Source organism: Ochotona curzoniae, unplaced genomic scaffold (genome assembly GCF_017591425.1).
Source record: "Ochotona curzoniae isolate NIBS_2020 unplaced genomic scaffold, NIBS_Ocur_1.0 contig_2210, whole genome shotgun sequence".
NCBI lineage: Eukaryota > Metazoa > Chordata > Mammalia > Lagomorpha > Ochotonidae > Ochotona > Ochotona curzoniae.
In genome coordinates, this window is record NW_024465369.1 from 21,857,972 (window position 1) to 21,885,850 (window position 27,879).

Below are 27,879 nucleotides of genomic sequence, written 5' to 3' on the forward strand. Positions count from 1 at the left end.
AAATTCGCATAGAATTTGTTGGATCTGCTTGAAATTGATTCTTCATTTTCCCAATTCTACTTCTTCCTGATTCCTTTCATGGATGTGGAATCCCGATAAACATCTTGCATTCCTAAGTCTACTTCAGTATCTGCTTCCTGGGAGCCCAAGTTGTGATAGATGCAACTGCAATCATTTAGGATCACCTTCAGGATAAAAGGACCAATCAAGTGGTTCTTCCAAGAAATACTTGCTAAGGTTGTGTTCAGTATCCACTGGATTGATCTAACTGTGCCTAGAGACCTTTGCAATAACTAAACATTTCTAAATGCAGGAAGAAAGAACAGACATCAATGACTTCCAAAAAGCTGCCCAAGTTATCATGACAAAAGATTGCACCTTTTTAACTTGTTGGTTGGAGTTGTGGGAGGTGAGTTGGTTGAGATGTCTGTAGTGTGGACTGTAATTCAGATTGTTAATTGTCAGTCCTCTTGAATAAGCATACAAACAAAACGAATTTTTCTTCACAAGCAGATTGGACCTGGTCTCCCTGTCAATGTTGTCACATTCCTCCTTAAAATGGGTTATTTATAAACTGCTGATCTGTTTCAAGCATTTTCACCATAAACTTCATAAACCTTAATGATTGCTATATTCCAACCCAACCATCGTGATAAATGTGACATTTTGCTTCAAATTTAGCAAAAATCGTGCTTTCTTTTCAAACTGATATCTTCTTAGGGCCTCAAACTATATCCTGCTTAGATGTTACAATAAGCTAGCACAAGTCTATTTGGCTGAAAAATATTTTGAGATCTATGCATAAGTTATCATAATACACATTTTCCATGAATATTTAACACCGCACATACTGCTTGAGGAACTCAATCAAAAGTGGGTATTTGATACTAGATGTCTCATGACAAACTCACAAGAACCACAAAAGCAATCTCTAAGCCCATACTATAGTGTCCCTCTCCCTAATATAATATTTCAGCTTCTTTTAGTTTGCCCTACTGACATACCCAGCAAGTAAGAGTATCATACGTAAATGTCATCAACAACCTCAGTTAAATGATAAAGTTAACATGGAGCAAGACCACAGAAAGTGGCAGAAAACTGAACTGCATCCTGTAAACAAAGACACCAAATACTGCATTTTTCTATAACACAGGTACAAGCCACAAAAAGCAGCTATATCTGGCAAGTGCCTTGCACTGCATAGTGGGAAAGCTAAGGAAAGCCGGAGTATATGGAAGAGGAAAAATATAAAAAGAGCCTCACTAATTTAGTGCCATGAGAACTGCACTGATCCCACCTAATAATCCATTCATCTCTTAAAAGTTCCACCACCTCTCAAGGCCATTGCATTGAGTTTTCAAGGGAAAGCTTTGTAACTCACCAAATGTGTCTCACCATGTTTACACATCTCAAATTTTAGTTAAATTTATAAGAATATTATACTTGGGGCCCGGCGGCGTAGCCTAGCAGCTAAAGTCCTCGTCTTGAACGTGCCAGGATCCCATATGGTCGCCGGTTCTAATCCCGGCAGCTCCACTTCCCCAACCATCTCCCTGCTTGTGGCCTGGGAAAGCAGTGAGGATGGCCCAAACCTTTGGGACTCTGCACCCACATGGGCGACCCAGAAGAGTTTCCTGGTTCCTGACTTTGGATCAGCGAAGCACCGGCCGTTGTGGTCACTTGGGGAGTGAATCATCGGACGGAAGATCTTCCTCTCTGTCTCTCCTCCTCTCTGTATATCCGACTTTGTAATAAAAATAAATAAATCTTTAAAAAAAAAAAAGAATATTATACTTGGAGCAAGCACTGTAACACAACAGGTTAAGCCTCCACCTGCAGTGCTAGAATCTCCTATCAAATTGCCAGTCAGATCCCCAGCCACTGAGTTCTTGATCTAGTTCCCTGCCAACATGCCTGGGAAATCAATGGGAAATGGACGAACCAAACCCTTGGACTCCATCACTGATAAGGAGGTCTGGATGGAGTTCCAAGCTCCTGGCTTCAGCCTGGCCCAACTGTGACTGCTGTGGCTATTCTGGAGTGTGAATCAGCAGGTAGAAGTTTCCTCTTTGTATCTTCCATCTACTCCACCCATAACTTTTCCCTACAAATAAATCTCTCAAGTAAAAGAGAACATTACACTGGAATAACAATGTGTCTCAAAAAAGTTTATGATAAAATGTAATTAAAGGAACGCCCCAGAATATTGTGATAATCAAAGTTTCAACCCAAACAAATCTGTCTTCATGAAGTTGAAACCTACTTTGGTTCCAACAACACAGAGTACCAAGTAGACACACTTCTTGGGTCACATAGCTTAATTCTTATATATAAATTATAAATACTACCCATCTTCCAAAAATGTTGAAGGTCTCTTAATTAAGAGACTATTAAGCTGAGGTGTTACAAAATAAATTATAGGTTTTCCTATAATAGAACATTGATTTCACATAATGTGATTTGAAAATTCATTAATAATTGGATTAAACCCATTTCTCATTTTGGCAATTGAAATGATTGAGGCTTAGGGATAAATGACAAAAATCACATGCCTAATCATTTGCAGGAAAACATCAGATTTATAATTAAAAAATCTCTCCAAATAAAGGCTTTTTCACTGCTGACATGCTGAAATCACTTAATGGCAAGGCTCATCTCAACTGTTGTGCACTCTATCTAATGGGAACTTTGGACACATCTGCTAAAAAATATTAATGTGTAGAGCTGCAGGGTACTGACCCAAGCCCCACAGGGCATATAAGAAATATGTCTATCCCATAATTCTAAAAATCAGGAAAAATGAATAATATCTCTGCAAGAACACATTTCAGATTGTATGCTATGAACCTGTACTAAAGCAAATACTTTGATTCCAAAAGAAGCATTTGTCATCTAGGTCATTTCAATTTTATGCTTACTAGTGAGAAATTGAGAGTGGCTACTTTCGCCTATAGTCAAAATTACTTTTGGCTAAGTAACTGCTTCTTTTTACAGATTCTTCCTGTTTAAGATTTATTTATTTTTATTTGGAAGTCAAATATACAGAGGATGAGAGACAGAGAGGAAGATCTTCCATCTGTTGATTCACTCCCCAAGTGACTGCAATGGCTGGAGCTGATCTGATCTGAAGCCAGGAGCCTGGATCCTCTTCCAGGTCTCCCATGCAGGTGCAGGGTCCCAAGGCTTTGGGCTGTCCTCCACTGCTTTCCCAGAACACAGGCAAGGGGCTGGATGGGAAGGAGGGCCCCTAGCATTAGAACCAGTGTCCATATGGGATTATGGCATGTGGAAGGCGAGGATTTTAGCCACTAGGCTATCATGCCAGGTCCAACAGAATTTTTTTTTCCCTCATGAGCAGTGTAATGGAAACTAGAATATTAGAAAATGAAAAAGTGTGCCAGTAGTCATCTGACTCCCAATGAAACTGTTAAGTATAGGTTGACAATTTGATACAAGATTTTCTTCCTTAGCCTAGACCATTATAACACTGATTAACATAGTGCAGGACAAGTGGTGACAGCCAAGTGCAGCTAATGCCAGGTGTCTTCAGCAGTAATGTCCGTTTTCACTGTAAATGGACACTTGCAAGAAAACACGTATCAGACCACTGAGCCCAATGCCAGATGTCCCTTCAGAATGCAATTGTTGTTTCTCTAGCAAAATCTTTCAGAAACTGTGTGTTCAAACAGCTAGTAAAAATGAATGAATCTTCAGTCCGTGGGTGTGCACCCTGAAGCACCTGTGGAGCATGACAGAATTTTTCATGTTAAATAATTTAAGAGCACTTAGTATTGGAAATTACTCCATATTCATGTGATGTGACATCTTAAGAATTACTAGAGTGTTCTCAGTGAATTTAGGTAGTGAATTTTCAATTATTGAAGATATTTTTAATCATATATTTTCATGAGAAATTTCTCAGCATATAGGAAAAACACTTTGCTATATAGTGTAATAAGGATAGCTTTCCAGTGGCTAGAGGGTTGAAAAAAATTAATATAAAGTGAATTTGTACAGATTTTTTTAAAGTAACTAAATATTTGTTAAGTAAAACAAAACTTGTACAGAAGGAATGCAATTTAATTCTGCACACCCAATGTATCATAGGGCAAATCTGGAGAGTTAACTTGTCGTCACTCTTGGTTTATTCTGTTTGCTGGAACATAATTTCTAAATGCTTACCTTTCTTATAAGAAGTAAACACACATTTTAAAAAGGACTGAACTAAAATGGTAGTCACTGCACTAGATGTTGAGAGATGTTGCCACAGAAGCCGGAGACACAGTGATTAAGGTACCTCTTTGGATGCCTGTACTCCACGTTGGAGTGCCTGGATTTGAATCCCAGTTCCACTCTCCACCCCAACTTCCTGCTGATGCATAGCCCAAGAGACAGCTGTGATAACCCTACTGTTTTCATCAATGCCATCCATGTGAGAGAGCTAGTTTGAGTTCCTAGCTCCTGGCTGTGACCTGTCGCAGCCACAATGACTGCAGGGATTTAGGCGATGAACCAGTGGGGGTAAATATCTTTGTGTCTCTATCTCTTTGAAAAAAAAATAAGAAAATCACATTTCATGACAGGATATATTAAAGTATATATGTCAAATGTCATAGAATTTTTAAATGCTTACATTGAAATATAAGGTGCTTTTAAATGCTGCGTAGAAGACAAAGAAATATGATAAAACTTTTTCCACGTACAAAAGTGTTGGTAAAAATAATGTCAAATGTATAGAAATTATGTGACAAATTTAAAATCTCCAAACTTACTTAGTCAAATATTCTGCTGTATTTAGCCCTAATGGTCATTTTCATGGTTTTAGTTTGAATCCTTTCAAAAATCTCATATGCATTTGCATAATTTTCATATAAATGAATGGCTATATATATATGTATACACAATTCTTAAATGCTTGTCATTTAATAACATAACATATTCATCTTTCCATAATACTCTGTGCATCCAAGGGGTTTTTAATCTGTGTATCTTCAATGGGTACAAAATGGCATATGTTCATAAATGCACATGTACATACACACACATGAGGATACTTAAAAACATTTGTGGAAGAACACAACTAAGAGGTAAGGTTAATTTTCCACGAACTTTGTGCAGTGCTCTTGTATTCATTTTTATTAACTTAACCAATACAAGAAAGAAAATCTAAAACAAAAAATTCTTCCCCTTTACATCAACACGTCAATAATCAAAGGAAATCTACAAAATTGCTGCGTTGTTCCTAAGTCATATAAATTGTTTATAAAGCAAATTGCACCCACAGTCAGCCTTTATGACAGTCCTTTCTTTTCCTGTCTACAGCAGCTCAAATAAGACAGTCTAAACCAACCTTATCCACAATGCTTTAAACACAAATGTACTTATCCACTTGCTTCAGCAGACTGGGGAGCAGATGCAGGCAGAAAGAGTTAACCAAGGCAAAAGATCTAGAAGGATCCAGTCTGGGAGACTTCAGATTTGCAGAATGGAGGTACCTATGTAAATCTCTCAGGCCTTTACCTCTACATCCTCACACTTAGTTTAAATGCTCAGGAAGTGCCAGGGAAATTGTGTAAATATATATACCAGATTTACAATGGGTAGGGGAAAGGGAAATACATGAGTCCACACTGCTTGTCTCAAAAATCCTCATCAAAAGTCATAAAAGAGAGTTTTGAAGTTTGGCAAATCAACTTGGGAAACTAATTATTTATAAGGAAATACAATTTTCAAATTTTCCACTCAGATGCAAGACCTTTAAGGGAATCTCCATTTTGCAGAGATTCATCCCTTGACCTCAAAATTTGATTTGCCATTTTAGACAGTGTTAAATTTAAGATCAATTGTGAGAATCAACTTTCCTATCTGATATACCTGGATTAAAGGAAAAGGCTTACCTGCTTCTGTAGGGCCCCTTTCCTGCTAATTTCTCCATCAGCAGTGGAGATTTGTATAATTTATCATATGACTCTTTCGTGTGGGTTTTTCAGTATTATTTTTGTTTTCTTCTCACCCTAGTTAGCATCACACAAATGCTTGAATGAATGATGGTTCTAAAACTCAAGGAATGCTTTTAAAAATTCAAGGAAAAGGAAATCTTTAAATAAGATTATTTTGGTGCAAAAAAATGAAATCCATTTGTACAAGGGTCATCAAAAACTTCATCGAAGATGTGTATTTTTACAAAAACTATACACCAATTTCAAAATACTCTTCACCCAAACAAGCTCATCTTTAATTTCATGTTTCCATAAGTATTTTTAATTATTTTTACACTTCTGAGAACTTCCTGACATACCAAATCACATCCAGGATAAGATTCAAACAGTATAATACTAACAAGGACTCCCTCTTATAAGCATGCCCTTTGTTAGCCATAACTGTATGTATACTCTATACTTAAGCACTACCAAAGCATGTATAGATTCCTAAATATATTGTGCTTGTGGAAACCTGAACACTGACACTAACAAACTTGTCCAAATCTTAATCATCATGACTTACAAGCATGTTATGTTACATGCAAAGGGAAACAGGTTGCAGAGGAAAAACTTTAAGCAGCATATCAGCTGACCTTAGAAAGAGAGATTACCTGGTTTATCTTGGTGGAGTCAATCCAATCCCAAACATTCTTATGACAAGGGAACCAGGAAGGTCATGGTTAGAGAAGGAGACATGATGCTTAAGTACAGATCAGAAAAGAGAAAGCCTTAACAACGACAAGCTTATGGTTATAGTTCTGCTGATGGAAGAAGAGGCCATAACCCAAGGATTGCAGACAAATTTCAGATGCTGGGGAAAAAGAGAAAAGAAACAGATTCTCTCCTGGAGATTCCAGAGGCAAACAGCCCTACCAACACCTTGACTTCAGCCCAGGGATGCCTATTTTGGATATTGCCTGCAGAATTATAAGACGATAACTCTGTGTTAAGCCAATAGATCTGTGGTAAGTTGTCATTACCAGTAGGAAACAGGCGCAGTCATCGTTCACACAGTCCCATCTTTGCACACTCTCTCTTTGCACACTCCCATCTTTGCACACTCACTCTTATCTGAGCAAGCCTTGCCTTTAAAGCCAGTGTCTACTTATTCTAGTCCTTCTTCATTGTGCTACTAGATTCTTTTAATCTAGAAAGAGACAATTTTCTCCTCCCTTTTGCTATTATCTTTAGTGTTGTGATATCTTTAGTGTTGCACATACATGCATGTGGATTTCTTCCAATGTTTATTGAATATATATCATATATTAGATTCATGATGATAAATTTTATTCAGACTTCTGCAGAATCCTTCCTTGGTCATGCCTCTCTATCACTATTCCTTCAACCTTCACAGCACACTTTACTATGTGGTATTTAATTATGCAGTTACTCATTTGCTTATCATTCCTTTAGGAAGCGTGCTCTATGAAAGCCAAGTCTATAGTTGATCGTATCTTTCCAGAGTGCCTGAGATGGAGTCAAGCCTACATCAGATACTCAGGCCATATTTATGGAAAAAGCACCATGTGATTACATCAGAAATCATGATCCTGATCCTAAAACATGTTGGTTTTAGAAGCAAACACATGTTTTTCACTTCTTCCTTCTTGGGTATTCAATATAGGGTCACCTTCTGAGATGAAAATAATTATGAAAAACAAATTCTGCATCAAAATGGGAAGTCCATTGAGGTTTATGTGAAGGAAACATAAAGAAGCTGACTCAGTCTTGTTAAGTTGCAGTATTATAAATTCATGTGAAAGGAGTTGGCATGCACCCCTTGAGGAGTTATTCAGCTGCCAGTCATTGCACCTAGTTCACAAGAAGAAACCTGTACCATGTCTGTATTTATTAGCAATATAAGGATATTTAAATTATCTTACTTTTCTAAGAGCTTAAGTGCAAAAAAGGGATCCTTTGTATAGTGTAAACAGATCTTTTGGTCTTAGCTCCAATACACATTACCAAAAGCAAATCTCACACCATTATACATAATCCATAAATACCACTACAGAAACATACATAGACACAAAATATGAATTTATCCCTATCTCTTTTTAAATGTGTGCTAATCTGTTTATCTGAGAGAAAAAGTTAGAGAGATAGAGAACTTCCATTGATTCACTCCTCATGGTCACAATGGTTGGGGCTGAGCCAGACCAATTCAGAAGTCAGGAACTCCCTCCAATTCTCTCATGTGGGTGGTAGGAGTTCAAACACTTGGGCCCTCCTTGGTTGCTTTCCCAGATGCATTAGCAAGGAGCTGGATAGGAAGTGGAAGAGTCAAGAAACTCCAACTCAGGTTCACATGGGAAGCTGGCATTGCAGGCAGTGGCTTAACGTGCTACACTACAATGCTGGCTCCTCCTTCCTCTCTTTGTCATTCTAATTCTTTCTCCAGGAAAAGGTCTAAATAATACACATTGTATAGCAAAGTGAAAAGGATCCTACAATTAAGAGGCCCATGCTACTGAAAACTTCAGATCTGTGTATAATGAAATCTTTGTATTTCATAATAATACATACATACAAGTTCACATATTCATATAATCAAAAATAATAAACAGGGGTCTGTGCTGTAACATAGTGAGCCACCACCTATAACATCAGCACCTCCTACGGGAACCTACCCATTCATGCTGCAACTACTCCACTTCCAGCTCCCTGTGAAAGTCCTGGGAAAAGAAGTTGTTCAAGTGCTTGGGTCCCGGTCACCAACATGGAAGACCTGGCTAAAGCTGCTGGCTCTTGGTTCCAGCCTGGCTCTACCCTGGGTGCTGTGGAATAAACTAGTGGATTAAAGATCTCTCTCTCTCTCTCTCTCTCTCTCTCTCACACACACACACACACACACTCTTTCTCTTTCCTTCTTTCTCTGTAAAACTGGCTTTCAAATAAATGAAAAAAATCTTTTAAAAAAACTAACAAATATTATTGAAAATACATTATTTCTGGCTATTGTTTTATAGAAATACAGCAACAACATTAGAGTTTGTAGGATTGTCTATTGCATTCTGCTGGTGAGAGCCCTGGTAGCTGCACACCCATCACACCCACTTCTGAACCTGCTTGGCTCAGAATGCTTCCCAGAGCCTCTTGAACTTACTAAGTCACAACAACCCCATGAATCCTAGCTTGATTGTCTGATTAACTTCATCTTGTTTTTTTATAGTTACATAATTTTAATACCTTTTTTGTTGTCCTTTATAAGAGAAATTTCTTCTGACACCTTTTTTTTTTTTAAAGAAAATGATACAGAACTCAGTACTTTTTATTTTAATTAATGGTCACAAATCCTTTTCTCCTTCTCTTGATTACAAGCTTGTTCATTAAAACTCTAAAGCCAAGGCCACAGCAAGGTTATAGAGTTCAACAACTAAATGGAATTTGTATATGCTGCTAAAGAAATGTTCTCAACTGCAGCTTGAAGCTGTGGCTGACAGAGCTAAGTGCTAATGGCTAGTCTGTCTTTCTTGCCTGACAGATCCCAATTCTGTTTGAAGCTAAAATACTAGCTTTCCTTTGGTACCCTTGAGGGTCTAAGCAACCATCTGATACCACTGAGATAAAAGTAGACGTCTGCTGGAACATTTGGACAAAGATTTGTCTTCCCATATAGGTGCTCCTTCCCACTCCACTTCCCAGACCTTCTTCCTTTCTCCATGTTTGAAATGTGAATGCTAAATTACAAATGGCCTGGTCTGTGCCTGCCTTGTGAGTGTCACTGTGAAAGATACATTCTAACTACTGCACAGAAGAATATAACAGAGAGCCTGTGAATTGATATGAAGAATCTGTTCTACTACCCCTGGACAACTTCCCTTTAGACGCCTTAGGAGAAAAATAAATCTTCACGCTTTTACAACTAGGTTCTATTCTTTTTAGCCAAACAAAATTCTCAACTCGTAAATATTGAGATAATGTAAGGCACCCAGGAGATTTGATTCCTTTCCTTATAAAGCATTATAAAAATTGTTCTAGAAAAAAATAACCATTGATACAGGATAAAAGACTAGCAAGTATTACTGAATTGCTCTTCCATCATCATATGAGAAAATTACATCTAGCAAAATTTCCTATTTTAAAGCTTGAATAGAATTGCATTATAGTTTCAATATAGCTGAGAAAGTATGAAAAAGATGTGAAGTCAGTTCCGCAAAAGGAATAGGAATTACACTATTAGAATATAACATGGAATAATCCATCTGGGCATTTACAATACTCCAGAATAAATCATTCTTTCTATAACATGTCTGTCAATTACGCACAGAGCAATTTTCTTCTAAAACACTTTACAGAAAGGTTTTTTTGTTTTAATTTTAATACAAATTATTAACCCACCACTCTTCAATCTTAAGGACTACAAAACTCTATTAAATGGGCCTGGTGGTGTGGCCTAGTGGCTAAAGTCCTTGCCTTGAATGCGCCGGGATCCCATATGGCCCCCATGTGAGACAAGGAAAAAGCTCCTGGCTCCTGGCTTCGGATCAGCACAGCACCAGCTGCTGCGCTCACTTGGGGAATGAATCATTGGATAGAAGATCTTCCTCTCTATACTCCTCCTCTCTGTATATCTGACTTTGTAATAAAAATAAATAAATCTTTTTTAAAAAAACTCTATTAAATGACAGTACCTGGAAGTTGTAGCCACTAATACATTCTCAATGAGTGAAATAATTATTAACAGGTAAGAAATATTAATGCATTTTGTTATGGGCAGTTAAATTTAAGAATATATGTAGGTTAAGAAGTGAAGACATTAAAAAGAAGATGGAAGAAGGAGTAAAACAAGATGAGAAACAAGCTTTACTTCTAATTCACTTTCCTACCCCGCCCCCCGCCCGGACCACCATTTAGTTCCCTCCATTTGGGTTAAAAAACAAAACAAAACAAGACAAAACCATCTTCCCTGCCAAAAAAGTCAAGTTTTCAGGTAAGATGTGCTGCAGTGCAGTGGTCAAGAGTGTTCCTGCAGAGGAGGCAGAGCAGTTGTTTTGAAGCATCAAAGATTGGCCCTAACACAGGTCTAGCTTAAACAATCAGCAAGAGGAAGTGACTAACTCAGGACCCACAACTGTGTTCTAGACGAGGATAGGTCTGGTGCAACTGGACAGGGAGAGTGTTATGAAAAAATCAGTCTTGTTTCAGTTTTCACTTTTCATTTCAACTGAGCCGTTTACACAGGAGAAAGCAAAGGGGAGAATTCTATGTTTCATCTTCTCCTTAAAAAAGATTTATATTATATGAAAGTTCCTTCATAAAAAGTTCAATGAGGTCTTATAAAGCTTGGAAAACTGGGGAAAGAAATAAACTTCTTACCCTCACAGAGAGAAGGGAGAGTTCTCCTTTCGACTTACTGAGAGCATGGGTAAAGAGGGATAGGTGAGAACAAATTATCACATAACACAGGACAAACAGTAACGATTTGGCTGCCGAGGATTTACAAGCGCCATCAAAATGCTTTGGTTCAAAATGTAATAGTCAATAACATATAAAATAGTCAGTAAAATATACCACTTCTTGTTAGTGGTGATCAAAGGCACACAAATCAAATTAGCAAAGTTCTAAATTAGATATGTAAATGAATAGGAAATAACAATAAATGAATGCACACACATATGCATTGTTGGTGGCATTTATAAGCAACCTAGGGCACTGTTTGGCAGAAAACTCAAATTCTTAATTTTTTATCAAACCACTTGACCAATGACAATGTTGGTGATTTATACCAAAGAAAATGTGTGCAAATACCACCTTTATAAGAAAACAGAACTATTTACTAAGAGAAAAACTAGAAATTATTTTAAAATAATTTTAAAATTAATAATAGGGTAAATTAAATTATAGATATTTCATAAAACAAGAAGTTTTTTTTTTTTTAAAGATTTATTTTTATTATGTTTTCATTGGAAAGGCAGATATACAGAGAGGAGGAGAGACAGAGAGGAAGATCTTCCATCCGATGATTCACTCCCCAAGTGAGCGCAACGGCCGATACTATGCCGATCCGAAGCCAGGAGCCTCTTCCGGGTCTCCCACGTGGGTGCAGGGTCCCAAAGCCTTGGGCCGTCCTCGACTGCTTTCCCAGGCCACAGGCAGGGAGCTGGAAGGGAAGCGGGGCTGCCGGGATTAGAACCGGCGCCCATATGGGATCCCGGGCGTGCTAGGTGAGGACCTTAACCACTTGCGCCACCGCGCCGGGCCCAAAACAAGAAGTTTTTAAAGAGTGCACCATGAAGTAGATGTGTTGAAATTACAATTAAATCAAAGTAACATCTCTTCAAAATTTAAGTGCCCCTCAGCTCTGGAGTAACATTGAGCTTTGACTGAAAAGTTGGATTCTAACTCTACCACTGTAAACCATCTGTGGGACTATCAGCAAATTACTAAATCTCAGGAAAGATTCAATTTTGTAAAAAGTATCCACTCCTCCAAATTGATCTATCCAATCTCAACTGAAATCCTAGAAAATCTCAGTACCTATCTGCAAATCAGCAGGTTGTTTTTAAAATATGTGTAGAAGTGCAAATGACAAAGACTGGCCAAGGGTATCTGGATGAAGAGACCAAAGCTGGAGGATCTGCAGCTCCTTATAACTAAACCCATCAGGAAGCTACAGTAATCAACAGACTGTACTATTGGAGCAATAGAAAGGCCAATGAACAGTATAAACAGGCAAGACTCATGTGTGTGTGGGTGCCTCTCCGTGTGCAAATGTAATCAGCTGATTTATACCAGCGGTGAGACATGCTGCTGTGCAGGGAGCAAAGAACACTATTCAACAAACAGTCCTGAGTTGGCTGGCTATCCATACGGAAAAAATAATTCCTGACCCCCTACCTCCAAGGATTCACAAAAATTAATTCCAGGTGGATTTACAGATCTAAATTTGAAACAGAGAAGACAAAGTTGTTAGAAGAAATCACAGAACAACGTATCTGTGACCCGGGAGTTGGCAAAGATTGTCTTTTAAAATGCTGGTCATCAATGGAAAATGTTATAAGTTGGGAAATACTAAAATTAAGAACATATGTCTATCCAAAGACACAATTAAGCAAGGTAAAATGCAATTCAAAGAAGCTAGAAAATTTATGTAGCATAAAAATATTCAACAAAATTCCAGAACCTAGAATACATATGTATTTTAAAACATACACAATTTATTTAAAAATAAATAAGACAACACAGTAAAAAATGGAGCAGAAGGCCTGAACAGGCATTTTATAGCAATAATAAAAGGCTATCTAATTGTCCAACAGACATATTAGAGGCATTTAAATATTCATTAGCACACAATTTATAAAGCACAATATTTTTGTAAATATACAGATAGCTAAAATGAAAAAGAGGTAAAATACCAAGTGTTTGTTAAAAAGTAGGGCAGGAGCTGGCACTGTGGTACAGTGAGTTAAGCCACGGCCTGCAATGCTGGCTGCCATATGGGTCCTGAATCAAATCGCAAATGCTTCTGATCCAACCCCATGCTAATATGTCTGGGAAAGTAGCAAACGATGGCCCAGCTTGGGTCCCTGTACTCATTTGGGAGATCCAGATGAAGCTCCTGTGTTCTGGCTTTGGCCTGGATCAGCTCTGGCCACTGTAGTCACTTGGAAAGTGAAGCAGTGAATAGAAGATCCCACTCTTTCATACATACAAATGTGTGCGCGCACACACACACACACACACACACACACACACACACACTTTCAAATAAATAAAACTCTTTCAAATAAATAAGAATTTTAAGAGGGTGGGGTGTGAGGGCAACCACAACATTATACACTATTGGCAGGAGTGTGACTTGGTACAATCTATTAAGAAAATCATCTGCCATTCATGAACTACGATCGTACTCCCTCATATATATCCTCAGTGGAAATTTGCACATATGTTCACCTGGACACATACACAAGAAAGTACATAGAATGCTTGCCTTAGTAGCTACAAATTAGAAACCACCCAATGCTGTAATTGGAATGCTGGTATCACCTGAAAATTCAGCTATTGAACTTAATCCCCAATGTGATTGTTTTAAGAGGCATGACCTTTGGGGAAATTGTAAATTATGACATCTCCCTAATGAGTAGGATGAATGCCCTTATAAGACAGATCGAAGAGAGCATGCTTCCCTTCCCATCACAAGCAGATTCAGGATCACGGGCACATCCTAGAAGCAAAGTACAAGCTCTTCCCACACACTGAATCTGTTGACACTTTGATCTTGGATTCACCAGTCTTCAGAACTGTGAGCAATACATTTCTGCTCTTTATAAATTACACAGTATAACACATTGTGTTCTAGCAACTCAAGAGGACTAAGACTTCAGGTATCTAACAACTGTATGATAAATTTATGTATGCTCACAAACATAACCTCAGGCTTTTGTTACTAAGTATGGAATCTGTGATGTGGAATGGATAGTGAAATAATCATAATGCTAGAAAATTATGCTCAACATCAAATCCAAAGCAAATATGTATAAAAGAAAGGCAAAGGACAGTCATCATTCTTTGAAGTATCTGTTGAGTTTATTGCTCCAGGACACCTTTCATCACTTCTAGCCCAGGCTAATTTGACATGACAAAGTGACAGAGTTGACAAACTTGATTAGAGGTGCTTAACTAATTTTAAAACCAAACCTAAACATTTAAATAATACAGCATATTTTACAGATGAAAAGTGTTATCACAAAAACCAATATGATTGATGACATATGTATCATGCTCACATATATAAATTCTAAAGCAAGATACAAATCAAGAATACTTCTGATTTTATTTTTAAAGTTCATATAGTTTTTAAATGTGTTCATATGTATTTAATAAATTAATGCAAAGCCACCCAAACCAAAATGCAATAGTATTGATCAATGTTAATAGAATGATTTTTAGTTTCTGCTTGCACTGTATCTTATACATTTTTAATGGAAGAAAGATTTATAGACTAATTTAATATTTTGAGAACACAGAATTTACCAAAATCTTAAGTGTGTTATAAATGCATATTTCTCTGAAGAAAGGCTCCATTTTGGAGGAAGTCACTGCCCTCATTCATGATCAACATCCTGAATATTTCAGAATGTCTTTCCTATAAAACATGGCCTTCTTCTAAATTGCCACATGGTAACTATCAACAGCAAGAGACTTCATATCAGTAATATTTCTATAAACTAATTCTAAGATTCCATTTGAGTTCTGTCAATTGTTCCCTAATATCTTTTACATAGAAAAAAAAAGTTCAGGCTCAATTATTGCATCTAATTGTCAGGTCTGCTTAGTCTCCTTCAGCCTGTTTTCCATCTGTCTGCATCTTGCATGACTTGACACTTTTGAAGATTGCATGCCAGCTGTTTTGTAGAATGCCCTTCAATTTGGGTTTGTCTGATGTTTCCTCAACGATGAGGCAAAGGTCATGGATCAGTGGTAGGAATATCTCAGATGTGCTCTTCCCATTCCATCACCTGGTTTTCATTTGACCACTACTGGTGATGCTCCCTTTGAACACCAGGTATTATTGGTCAGCTTCCCACACTATAAAACCACTCTTAAATCCACTTATAACAAGTAAGAATTTTGTGGAGAGGTACTTTGAAACTAAAGAGGTGTAACTGCTTGTTAAACATTTAACGTATGGGTCAGTTTCTGTATTCTATCTGTATGGATTCCATTTTATTCACTGGGTTACAATTCTTACTGTATTTCTGTATATTAATGTTCAAGTTATCCCAAATTCAGCCAGGGGAAACCTCTTCATGTTGCCTTTCATATTCCATGTTTTCTAAATCAATTTCCATGATACTCAGTGGTGAAGATGCCAAGTGGGATGAGTGCACTCTGTATCAGAGTACTTGGTTTGAGTTCAAGCTCTGCTGCCAACATAAGTTCTTGTTAATGTCTGCCCTGGGAAGCAGAAAGTGCTGGTTCCAGTACTTAGGTTTTTCCCACCCACATGAGAGAACCAAACTGAATTACCACCTCCTGGCTTCAGTCTGGACAAGCAAAATAATATAAAAATAAGAAAATAAATTTAAAAAGAATGAAAGCCACACTCATCTATTATCTCACAGTTCTGTAGGTTGGAAGTCTGGCATGGCCTGACTATGTTCTTTGCTTAGAGTATGACAATATTGAAATCAACATAGAAATTAGACTGTTATTTTCCAGATATTAAAGAGACCCCCACTTTGAAGCATATTTTTGGTCTCAGTAAAATGCTCTTACTTGCCATACTGAGACAGAGGACCCCATTTCCTTGCCAGGCACTATAGTCAGTGGCTTGTATCACAGCCTTCACCTCTAAGCCAGCCTTGGATAATTACCCTTATATCAACTTCCTCTCAATCTCTTTGGCCTCTCCACCCAGATTTAAGGGACTCTTCAGATCACTCCCACATGCATAACCTTCCTTATCCTAAAGTAGCAATCAAGAATCTTAATTACATCTCCAAATCTCTCAGGCCGTGGAAGGTAACATCAGGGGAGAGATGGTTCAAAAGTCACACCCTTAAGAGATTTGAAGACTGTGTACAATAGGAAGCAAGCAATTTTGAGAAATATCTTAGAATTCAACGGACTATGTAAATAAAGTGGAAGAACAATGGCTGTCATATGTCAAACACCATGCATGGATTAACTGGCAAGTACACAGAAATCTTATAAAATCTGTGATTCACAGAAACAGGAAGGATACAGTGAAAAGATACTCTGAAAAATCATAAAGTATATACTGCTAAAATTTTTTGGCAGCCAATGAGACAATGTGTATCAAAAGCCAGGTTCTTCCAACTTTAGACATTTATCATAATCATACAGTGAGACACCTACAAAGATATATAAAAGAAAATATGAATTTTAATATAATTTATAATAATGAACACATTTTTTTAAATCCCCCAAATCTCTTTTTAGGAGATTGGCTAAAGAACACAGCAGAGCTTTCCAAAGGAGTATAAGGAAACTTCAAAAAGAAATATGGAATTCAATCCTTATTTTGGTACAAAAAATGAAATTCATGTAGAGTTTTTCCATAACACATTTTCCATGAATGTTTTTGGAAGATCCCTTATACTACATAGCCTTAAAAACAGAAGCAAAATATTAAGAAACACATGGCTTGAAAAACAGTGAATGAGAGAGTACATTTGCATGTTGTAAATAAAATGGAGTTATAAGTTACAAAATTGAACATACAGTCTTATCCACTTTTTGCACAAACATCAAATGAATCACATCTTTATTTCTGCAAAGCGACAATTCAGCTAAGTTTCTATGTCGTGTCATGCTAAGTCTTAGCCTTATATTGCTGTAGCTCAAACAAGGCTTCCAGCAACTTCTTAGGAAAACCCAACATCCTGTCCCGAAATTTAGCCCTTTTGACAACAGAGTTGCTGGGAAGAAGAGAGACCATGCCCTGGTCATGATCTCTTGGGTTGTGCCAATCTCCCCAAATGAAGGAACTGTGAATTGTCACATTGGTTATCTGTGCTACAGCCTCATGCAAAACCCTAATGTACAAATACAACGGTCTGGCCTCTCACTCTGTAAACTCAAATAATGACATGGTTAGACTATTTTAGACTATGGATTTGATTTTAGCTACAATGTGAGGCAACCCAGAATTCAAAATATGTGTATCAAAGAGGGGTAGTGATGATTCAGAACTGAATTACCAAAACAGCACTAATAATGTACATTGCAATGCTACTAAATGATACAAAATTGCTCTACTTTATAGGTGAGAAAACCGGGGTCAAAGAGATTTAATAACCTGCTGAAGGATGCACATTTAGGAACGATAAAGTGAAGGCAAAATGTAAGAGTTATGGGGAATCCAGAAGGCACAAAAGAGAAAGATCTATTCAATGAAATATTAAATGAAAGCTTCGCTAATTTGGAGAAAGATTAGGGACACAACATAAGGAGGGGCAGAGAACTCCTAACAGGGTTGACCAAAAGCTATCATTGCCATGAAATTAAGCACTTTTCAATTGAACATAAGCAAAAGATCCTTAAATATGCAGGTAAAAATTAATTAAAATTTAGAGGAGCCCCAATTAGACTCATAGCTGATCTCTCACAGGTAACTCTACAGGCCAAGAGAATGGAGTGACATATTCTAGATTCTAAAATGGAAAAAAGTGTTGGCCCAGAATAATGTATCCAGCAAAGCTTTCCTTTGTCTTTGAAAATGAAAGAAAATTCTTCCACAGTAAAGAAAAATTCAAAGAATACACCTCTTTCAGACCTGCCCTACAAAAGATACTTCACGATATTCTCTTGACAGAGAAAAGGAATGACATCTACCAAAACAAAAGACAAACGTGGAGAACATTCAAGTAAAATAACAACAGAAGACTAAATCAATGAACAATCCATTCCTAAAATTACAGGACCAAAGTACCAGCTGTTCACATTAACTCTGAACATAAATGGCTTAAAGCCATCAATGAAATGTCATAGATTAGTAGACTGGATCAAAAACCAAAACTCATCTATCTGTTGCCTACAAGAGACACATCTAACCAACACAGATCAGCAGAAACTGTATCTAATGGATTTTGATGTTTTTGTTTTCATTTCTGTAAAAGTTTTTTTTTTCTTGTATTAAATTCTTCACTGTCTCACAGGTTATACAGAGCACCATTTTCAAGAAGGATCTTGATTTTTATTTCTTCAGCAACACTTTAGTAATTTAGTAGCATATTATTCAACCTCATGGCATTGTAAATTTCTATTTTTCTTCCTATTATTTGTTTTGTTTTATGGCTTATCATTTAAGGGGATGTATAGTAGCTGTAAAATAGAGACTATCAGATCCAGATGTGAAGATACAATACAGTATGCTTTTCTACTTCCAGATCAAAGATTGATTCCCAATGAAACTGTTAAATACATCTTGACAATAGGATGCTGGATTCTCTGCCATTGTCCATGTCTGCAATATCAGGATACACTTAAATAGCATAATGATGGACTTATGACTACTTATGAAGAAATAAACTATTATAATAATATAGGGGAAATCAATTGTGGGAGAAGTGATTTGGGAAGGGGTAAGGGAAATCCCATAGCCTATGGAACTACATCATAAAATAATAATGAAATGAAAAAAAAAAGGTTCAAATGGAACCAAAGTTGAGGTTAAATAGTTTTTCCCATTGTTCTCTCAACCCAAAGGAAGATGTTACAAAATCCAAGATCGTTGAAATTACCATTTCTAAACTTCCTGCAGTCCAGGCCAGTTTCTTCTACTTCATTATTCATTAGAACAATTCTTAATGCACACAAATACTTCCAGTTTCCAGGCCTCTAAAAATCACAATGCTTCCATTTCTTCAGTGCTTCCCCCATTTTCCCTCAGATTCTTCCAGCACGTTTTACTTTTGTCACACAACAGGACTACGTGCTCTGCATTCAGCTTCTTTCACCTTTGATTTCAATGCATCTCCACTCCAACAATCTGCCTCTTTCTTGTTAGACTTGCTGCCAATATATCTCGGGTAACTCAACATTGTTTGTATTTCTGCTAAAAACTAGTCTTGTTATTTACTTGACCAAACATTTGTACTCAATAGAGTATTTGAAATAAAAACAAAATATCTAATTTTTCATGGAGAATTTATAATCCTCCGAACATACGTTGATTTTTACCAATCTGAGAAACACCTCCATACTACATTTCATTTTCTATACAATTTGAGGGAATATATGCAAAAAATAACTGTTCTTTAATGAACCTGATTTTAGTCAAATATTCTTTCAGTTATTTTAAATAAGAAAAACCTGGAACAGAAAAGAAAGAAAAAATTATATATGCTAGAATCCCTCTAATGTAGTGAAAAAGACAAAGAGATTGTAGAATATTTATTTGAACTGATCCAAAATCAACTTCAATTCTCAACCCACATTCTTTTAAAGATGAGCCAGCTCATTGCTCATGCAAAAAGCACTTATTTGGGCCTGGCGCAATAGTTTAGCGCTTTTAGTCCTCTCCTTGAATGTGCTGGGATCCCATATGGACACTGATTCTAATCCCAGCAGCCTTTCTTCCCATCCAGCTTCCTGCTTGTGGCCTGGGAAAGCAGTTGAGGATGGCCCAAAGCCTTGGGACCCTGCACCCATGTGGGAGATCCAGAAGAGGCTCCTGGCTCCTGGCTTCGGATTGGCTCAGCTCCAGCCATTGTGGCTGCTTGGGGAGTGAACCATCGTACAGAGGATCTTCCTCTCTGTCTTCTCTCTGTATGCCTTACAGTAAAAATCAAGAAATATTTTTTAAAGCACTTATTTTTATCCAACCCAAGTAAAACTTTATTATTCTCATTTTAAAATAATGTCACCATGCCACTATGTGAAGAGTATTCTATAAGTCCACCACGCTATGTACTTATTCCTAAATCTTTGTAACTTACTAGAATTCTTCCTCTCTCCAGTGTCGTTAGCATTTTCTCAAGATCCAAACTTGATTTCCAGGACAAGTCTTCCTATTTTCTAAATTCAGCACAAAAGTTTAAATGAAATAGTGAAGATGAAACAGCCTGTTCTAAAAACGGGCTTGTACCAACTCTGGACTTGATAAAATAGTGCTATTGTCAAACTTGACTCGGGTCATGCTTTGCTCTGGCTGGTGGAGGAATAGGAGCCTTATTTGTCCAGAAAGAGAAAGGAAACACTACACTGATCATTCTTACACTTCTCACTGATCAAGGTCATTTCTTAGTACTTATATCAGAAAAAAACTCAAGTTATCTAGTGCTTCAAGGTGTCCTACTTTACAAAAGATTTATTTTAAGAATTTCAACCCTATTTACATGCTTCTTGGGATTACAATGGATAGAAAGAAACTGCCTTTTCCTTAAGTGAAAACCTTTTAAAAGCACAAGGAATGTTTAAAACACCTGTATAAAATCTTGAACCTTATGCATTCTATTTCTTAGAGCCTCTTGCAGAGAGAGCTGGAGGGGGAGCAGGAATTTTTACACAACAAGAAGGAAGGACCAATAAGAGAAGAGAAACGCCGATGGCCAAATAGGCCAAGAGAATTAAGGAGGAGGAAAGATTTGGCAGGGAGGCTAAACACAGAATCAAGGAAATGAGGCTCAGGCAGAGGTGATGGGAATAAAATGGGGAGGGAGTGGAGAAAGGAGTGGTAGAGTTCCAAATCAGTCACCTAGAACAGACATTTTTCAAATGCATTTTAATAGCCCAGCTCTTTTATAAACAAAATTCCTTTTCCAAGATTTTAAACCTGAGGCCAAAGAAAGCTTGAAGTCAGAATAAGAGTTCTAAGACATAAAGTTTAACAGCTGTTGTAAACCATGTCTCCCACTCAAAGAAACCTATCTGCAGAGTGTGCAGCCCGCCTGCTGAGACTGAGGTGGTGTTTCATTGCCAGACCTGGAATGAATCTTGTTCTTTCCCTGGCTTCTTTTGTCTGCCTTTGTTGGTATCCCGGAGCCAATACATTTTCCTTTGGCTTAAGGTACACATTGGATTGTAACTAAGATTATGACATGCACACTCAGGAAATGGAAACACTTGGCAGAACATAATTTACTGCTTACAGTACTCCTAAGCATCTCCAAACAGCATCCAAGGGTCCCAACTTGGACACTGAAAACAACTGCCTTAACTAATAGCTCTTATGTGAGACTGGTTTTTACAGGCATCAAGAGGCATAATATGTGGCTGGTGTCAGGGAAAACTTGCAAATACTTCGTTCACTCATTGGGAAAACATTCATCAGATTCTTACTCTGTGCTATGTAGTATACTAGACATGAGAGCTACAGCAGCGGACAAGGGGCCCATACTGAGATGCAGTGCATTAAGCTGCTACCTACATCCCTTGTTGCATCATGGACTTTCAGCTGCTCTGCTTCTGATCCAGCTCTTTGATAATGTGACTGGAGGGGCCTGGCGGCGTGGCCTAGCGGCTGAAGTCCTCGCCTTGAACACACCAGGATTCCATATGGGCGCCAGTTCTAATCCCGGCAGCTCCACTTCCCATCCAGCTACCTGCTTGTGGCCTGAGAAAGCAGTTGAGAACGGCCGAAAGCTTTGGGACTCTGCACCCGTGGGGGATACCCGGAAGAAGTTCCTGGATCCTGCCTTCAGATTGGCATAGCATTGGCTGTTGTGCTCACTTGGGGAGTGAATCATCGGACAGAAGATCTTCCTCTCTGTCTCTCCTCTCTGTATATCTGACTTTCCAATAAATAAATAAATAAATAAATAAATAAATCTTAAAAAAAAAAAGATAATGTGACTGGATTAGAGCAGAAGGTGGTCCAACTTTTTGACTGCTCCTGCTACCCATGTGGGAGACCTGATGAGAATTCAGGGTCATGGCTTTAGCCTGGCTCAGCCTGGCTCAGCCTGGCTCAGGTCATGGCTTCAGCCTGGCTCAGCCTGGCTGTTGTGGCTGTTTGGGGAGTAAACTAACAGAGATGCCCCTGTCTGTCTCTCTCTCCTCTTCCTCACTCTGGATATAAAAGTTATGCTCCCTGCATTAATTATGCCTAGTGCCATGTTCTGCTTTTTGTGCGCAAGAGCCATGAATTACAGAAAGACAAGCACCACCTGTGATGGTAATGCAATCACAGTTATCTGTGTTTAAAATGGATATTCTATATTTATCATGATCACTTAATTAGAAGATAATATTGTTTGTGAAATACATGTGCTATTAGTCCTGAAAAATATTAGGCCTGCTTCTAAGTACCATAAAAATCTTAGAAAATATTTAACAAGATGGCAAAGAATTAAACATTTGCTCCCAACATAATGGAGCTTTTGTTTAAACTACTAGTTGCTAAGACTGCTTTTCCTTTTTTTTAAATGGGAAAATGATATTTTCTGTGCTTCTGAAAACATATTGTTACCTCACAATTGCTTTTCCCAGCACTTAGCATTCTTTATGACTAACAATGATTAAAGGACCCCACATTCTTTCCTTGGCCTGGCAGTATCTCTCACTCCCATGAGGCAGGACGTGATGACCTCAGTAGCCACATTCACATTGTCAAGTCATGATTTTACTGCACACTCAGGCAGAAATCCACTTCCTGCTTCTGAGTCATCAGAGCCTTCTGTCTGGGTTCCTCACCTCCATCCAGAGAGTGTACTATGCAGGTTTCTTCCTCAGAGCATTCACCTTCCTATATGATCTTCCATTCACTTACTCATTTAACAGTGACTGAGCATGTACCATGCAGCACTCATTGCGTTAAGTACTGAAGTCATTTTGATAAGGATGAAACAGCCTGTGCCTTCCCAACATCTCTAAGCATAATTCCTCTAAATTCTTACTAATAGACTCTAAACATTTTGTTGTATACTTCTACTGAGAAACATTTTAGTATATTCTGGCTATATAGATATTTACCACCTAAAATTATTATAAATCATTTCTGTTATGCTATAACTTTCACCTGTTATCTCAGAATAAAATAAAACCTTTAAATCATGTTCTTCGATAGTCAGTGGAAGTCTGTATTTTAAATGATGATAACAATTCTGAGTCTCCCGTGAGATGTGCTTGGCTAGCTCTTGTTCTTAACTACAACAGGTGTGAGGGCAGAGTCACCGCACGTCCTTACACACAACCACAGCAAGCAGAGCTGCGGGGGAAGTCTTTGCATAGGTACAAAGAAGCCTGCTCTGGCTTTTCCTTGTCATTTGTTCTCTTTTGAATAGAAGTATTATCTACAAACCAGATATTCTTTTTTAAAGATTTTTTAAAATTAATTCTTTTTGGATACAATTTAGTTGGTGTTGGGTTCTCCCTTCCCCCTCCTAAAGTTCCTTCCCCTCTTCTTTGTTTTCCCATAAAGGTTCACAATGTATGTCTTCACGAATTTTCCCAAGCCCATCATGCTGCCGCTACAGTGTCTCCTGACCGTGTATGAGACAGTCATTTCGGTGTGCGTTGATTCTTGAATGCTGGGGCCCTAATGTAGGTACAATGAGGATTAAATCTTCATTACTTATGGGCAGTACCAATAACAGTGATAAAGGGGACATTGACTATTGCAGGTGATTAAAAATATCAGCCTCTTATGGATGGTTGATTAAGGAATTACATCACAAGATTTTGTTACAGAAGGTACAGGTAAGTGTGAAGTGACATATAGTAAGTTTTCCATATAATATCCCTAGATTTGACATCATATTATGTTTTTTTTTAGCTCATGGGATATAATTTATTTCATTTTATTTATTTATTTTTAATATATTTTTATTTTGAATTCTGAATTATATGGTACATTTTCATATAGGCTGGGATTACATTATATTATCTTATATTAGAGCACACATATTATATCTGATCTTTTGGGATTGGCTCATTTCCTTTAGCATAATGATCTCTAGTTTGGCCCATTTGGCCACAAAGTAATGGCATTTCATTTTTTTTTTTAATAGATAAGTAGGACTCCATAGTGTAGATAAACCACAGTTTCTTTATCCAGTCTTCTATTGATGGGCATTTAGGTTGCTGTGTTGCAGTGAACACTGGGGTGCATGTTGCTTTGTCGTGTAACAGGTATTTTGGATATATTTTTAGAAGTGGTATTGCTGGGTCATATGTTAGGTGAATTCTTAATTGCCTGAGTGTTTTCCATACTGACTTCCAGAGTTGCTGCACCAGCCTGCCTTCCCCGCAGCAATGGAGTAGGGTTCCTTTTTCTCTGCAGTTTCACCAACAGGTATTTTGGGTAGTTTTCTGTACATGGCCAATTCTTTCCGGCATTTTGTGTAACATAGCATTGTTTTTATTTTAATTTCCCTTAATGCCATAGAGTTATAGCATTTTTTTCATGTATCTGTTAGCCATTTAAATTTACTCCTTTGTAAAGTGTCTGCCCATATCTTGTGCCCATTTCTTGACTGGTTTATTTGCTTTGTTGTTGTTCTGGACTTCTTTGTATATTCTGAAAATTAGCCCTTTGTTTCCCATGTACTGTGCAAAGATCATCTCCCATTTTGTTGGTTGGTTTTTTACTTTGTTGATTATTTCTTTCGCTGTGCAGAAACTTCTTAGCTTAACATAGTCCCATTTGTTTATTTTGGTCTTGAATTAATTGCTTTTGATGTTTTTTTCTAGGAAGTTTATGCCCACGCCTATATCTTGCAGAGTATTTCCAACTTTTTCTTCCAAAAGTTTGACGGTTCCTGGGTGTAGACTTATATGTTTTACCCATTTATTTTTTTTTTTTTAAGATTTATTTTTATTATTTTTTATTGGAAAGGCAGATATATACAGAGAGGAGAGAGAGAGAGGAAGATCTTCCGTCCGATGATTCACTCCCCAAGTGAGCCGCAACGGGCCGATACTATCCGATCCGAAGCCAGGAGCCTCTTCCGGGTCTCCCACGCGGGTGCAGGTTCCCAAAGCCTTGGGCCGTCCTCGACTGCTTTCCCAGGCCACATGCAGGGAGCTGGAAGGGAAGCGGGGCTGCCGGGATTAGAACCGGCGCCCATATGGGATCCCGGGCGTGCAAGGCGAGGACTTAACCACTTGCGCCACCGCGCCGGGCCCATGTTTTACCCATTTAGATTTGATTTTTGTGTATGCTAAAAGGGGTGGGTCTTGCTTCTTATTTCTACATGCTATAAGCCAGTTGTCCCAACAGCATCTATTGAAGAGACCTTCCTTTTTTTCCTAGATTATTTTCTGTTTTCTTGTTGAAGATTAGACAGCTGTGCATGTGTGGGTTCCCTTCTGGATTTTCTATTCTACTCCACAGATCTACCTCTCTGTTTCTGTACCAGTACCAAGCTGTTTTGATAACTACCACCCTATAATATGTCTGGAGATATGGAATTGTGATCCATCTTGCTAGATTCGTATTCTTTAGGATAATTCCGGCTATGTTTACTCTGCCCATTGAGGAACATGGTATTTTTCTCTACTTTTTGAAGTCTTCTTCTATTTCTTGTCTTAATGTTTTGTGGTTTTCCTCATATAGGTCTTCCACATCCTTTGTTAGGTTTATTCCTAGGTAGTTCATTTTCTGCTCTGTTATTTTGAAGGGCACCATGCTAAACCAGGGATTCTTTTATTTTGAAGTCAAAGAGAGCTCTCAACAACTGATTCACTCCCTAGACGCCAACATCAAATAAGAGGCCAAAGCCAGGAAATCAACCAGGGTTTCCCACATGAGTGGCAAGGACTCTGCTATTTGAGCCATTATGGCAGGACAACAGAACTCAGAGTGCAGCCAGGACTTGAACCCAGGCACTCCAGAGGCAGGTGTCCTAACTGCCAGGTCAAATGCCCAGCCCCTGCGAGTCCTTATAAGAACATATGTAAAATACATGTGCATCCCGTGAGGCAGTTTTACTTGTAGGAATGAAAACATCAACCTGTAAATCTTCTTAAAATCAGATAAAAGTAACTGCTACACTTCACAATATGCAAAGTGTGAACAAACACATGAAAAGTGACCTGACATAAAGGGGAAAGTACTGAAGATGTCAGGAAAGTACTGAAGATGCATTAACGATTGCAAAAATTTTGCCATATCAGCTTACATTGGAAATAAATGCAAATAGAAGTTCTACCAGTGCCTGGATTTCCTGCACTCCATACTGAAGAATATGAAACCTACATCATGACATTAAAGACCAAATAATGTGTTACTGGAGTATAGAGGGAAGGCAGCCAAAGTTTGTTTGTTTGGGGTAAAAGGCCGAATTTTAGAAGTAGAGCAGGTGATGTGTAAGGCAAATCTTGGACAGTGTGGTGGTTTAATCAGGTACAAGAGAGAAATGTGGATATTTAAATCAAAGGAGCACAGTAGTAGGTTGTGTTTGGAGTACTTAAGCAAGCAGTTCTGTGTGACTAGAGGTTAGAGAACCAAGTAGGCAGCCTTGAGTATAGACTGAGAAAGGGATAAAAAGAGGATAGAGAGAAATTTACTGGTGCCAAGAACACTTCAATTTAGAAAAGGGCAACCAAAATGAAAGAGATGAGCTGACAAGAGAGCAGATCACAAATGTGGATAGGTTTTTAAAGAGAAAACATAGAGGAGCACGTATATTAACCACATTGCTGTAGACCCGATTTCTTGGGAACTAAATAAATGAGTCTTATCTTCCAAGAATACCACTGAGAGCATCGCAGTTCACCCATAAAAGCCCTTCCTACTACCAAATATCTGTGAGCTAGACAAATGAAATAGCTGAAGTCTTGGTTCACTTTCTGCCGCTGTAACTTAATATGGCAGACCCAGTGATTTACACAGAATAGAGGTTTGTTTTGCTCAGAGTAAGGGTGGGGCACGGATATCTGCTCAGCAGCTGGTGAGAGCCTCCTTGATGGGTCATGGCATGGCAAAGAACATGATGAGACACAAAAAGCTTGCCAGACAGAACAATTTCATACCAAAGTCACTCCCAGGATAATCCATTCATCTGTGAATGAACTAACCCAGCTCCTCTCAAATGTCTCATCTCTCAAAAATGCTGCATTGGGAACCAAGTTTTCAACACATGAATTTTTAGGGAATACATTCAAACAATCATACACATAAAAACTGAAGTCATGTGATTATCATTTGTCATTATCATTTTATGGTCAGTAAGCATTCTGAATCCTTACACCCTGACAGCCCTCCTGGTAGACCTCATATTCTTCAACACCTACAAACTGCTGTGAGGACCCACTGAACAAAGTGGTGTGTGAGTTTTGAGAGATGATTCAACGTCACCAAATCTTGTTCCACTTACAATCACTGCCCAGCAGTTTTTATCTTATTTACAAAGAGTGCTTATTCTATGCCATTAGATGCATCCATTCAAACTATTTTCTGAGAAATTCTGGCTTTTCAAAAACAATGTATTACAGTGTGTTTTAATCAAAGCAGCAATTTCTACTGACAAATAATTAAATAATTGAG

At 37.9% G+C, this 27,879-nt stretch overlaps 1 protein-coding gene across 1 annotated transcript in view; it reads right to left on the minus strand.

The window, feature by feature from the left end:
- The window catches only part of CCDC148 (coiled-coil domain containing 148), a 197,272-nt gene extending 172,563 nt beyond the window's left edge, over nucleotides 1-24,709 (minus strand). Inside the window, exon 1 of the mRNA XM_040971994.1 lies at nucleotides 24,586-24,709. Coding sequence (XP_040827928.1) covers nucleotides 24,586-24,709 — 124 coding nt within the window. The remainder of the gene's footprint in view (nucleotides 1-24,585) is intronic.
- Between the last annotated feature and the right edge of the window lie 3,170 nt (nucleotides 24,710-27,879).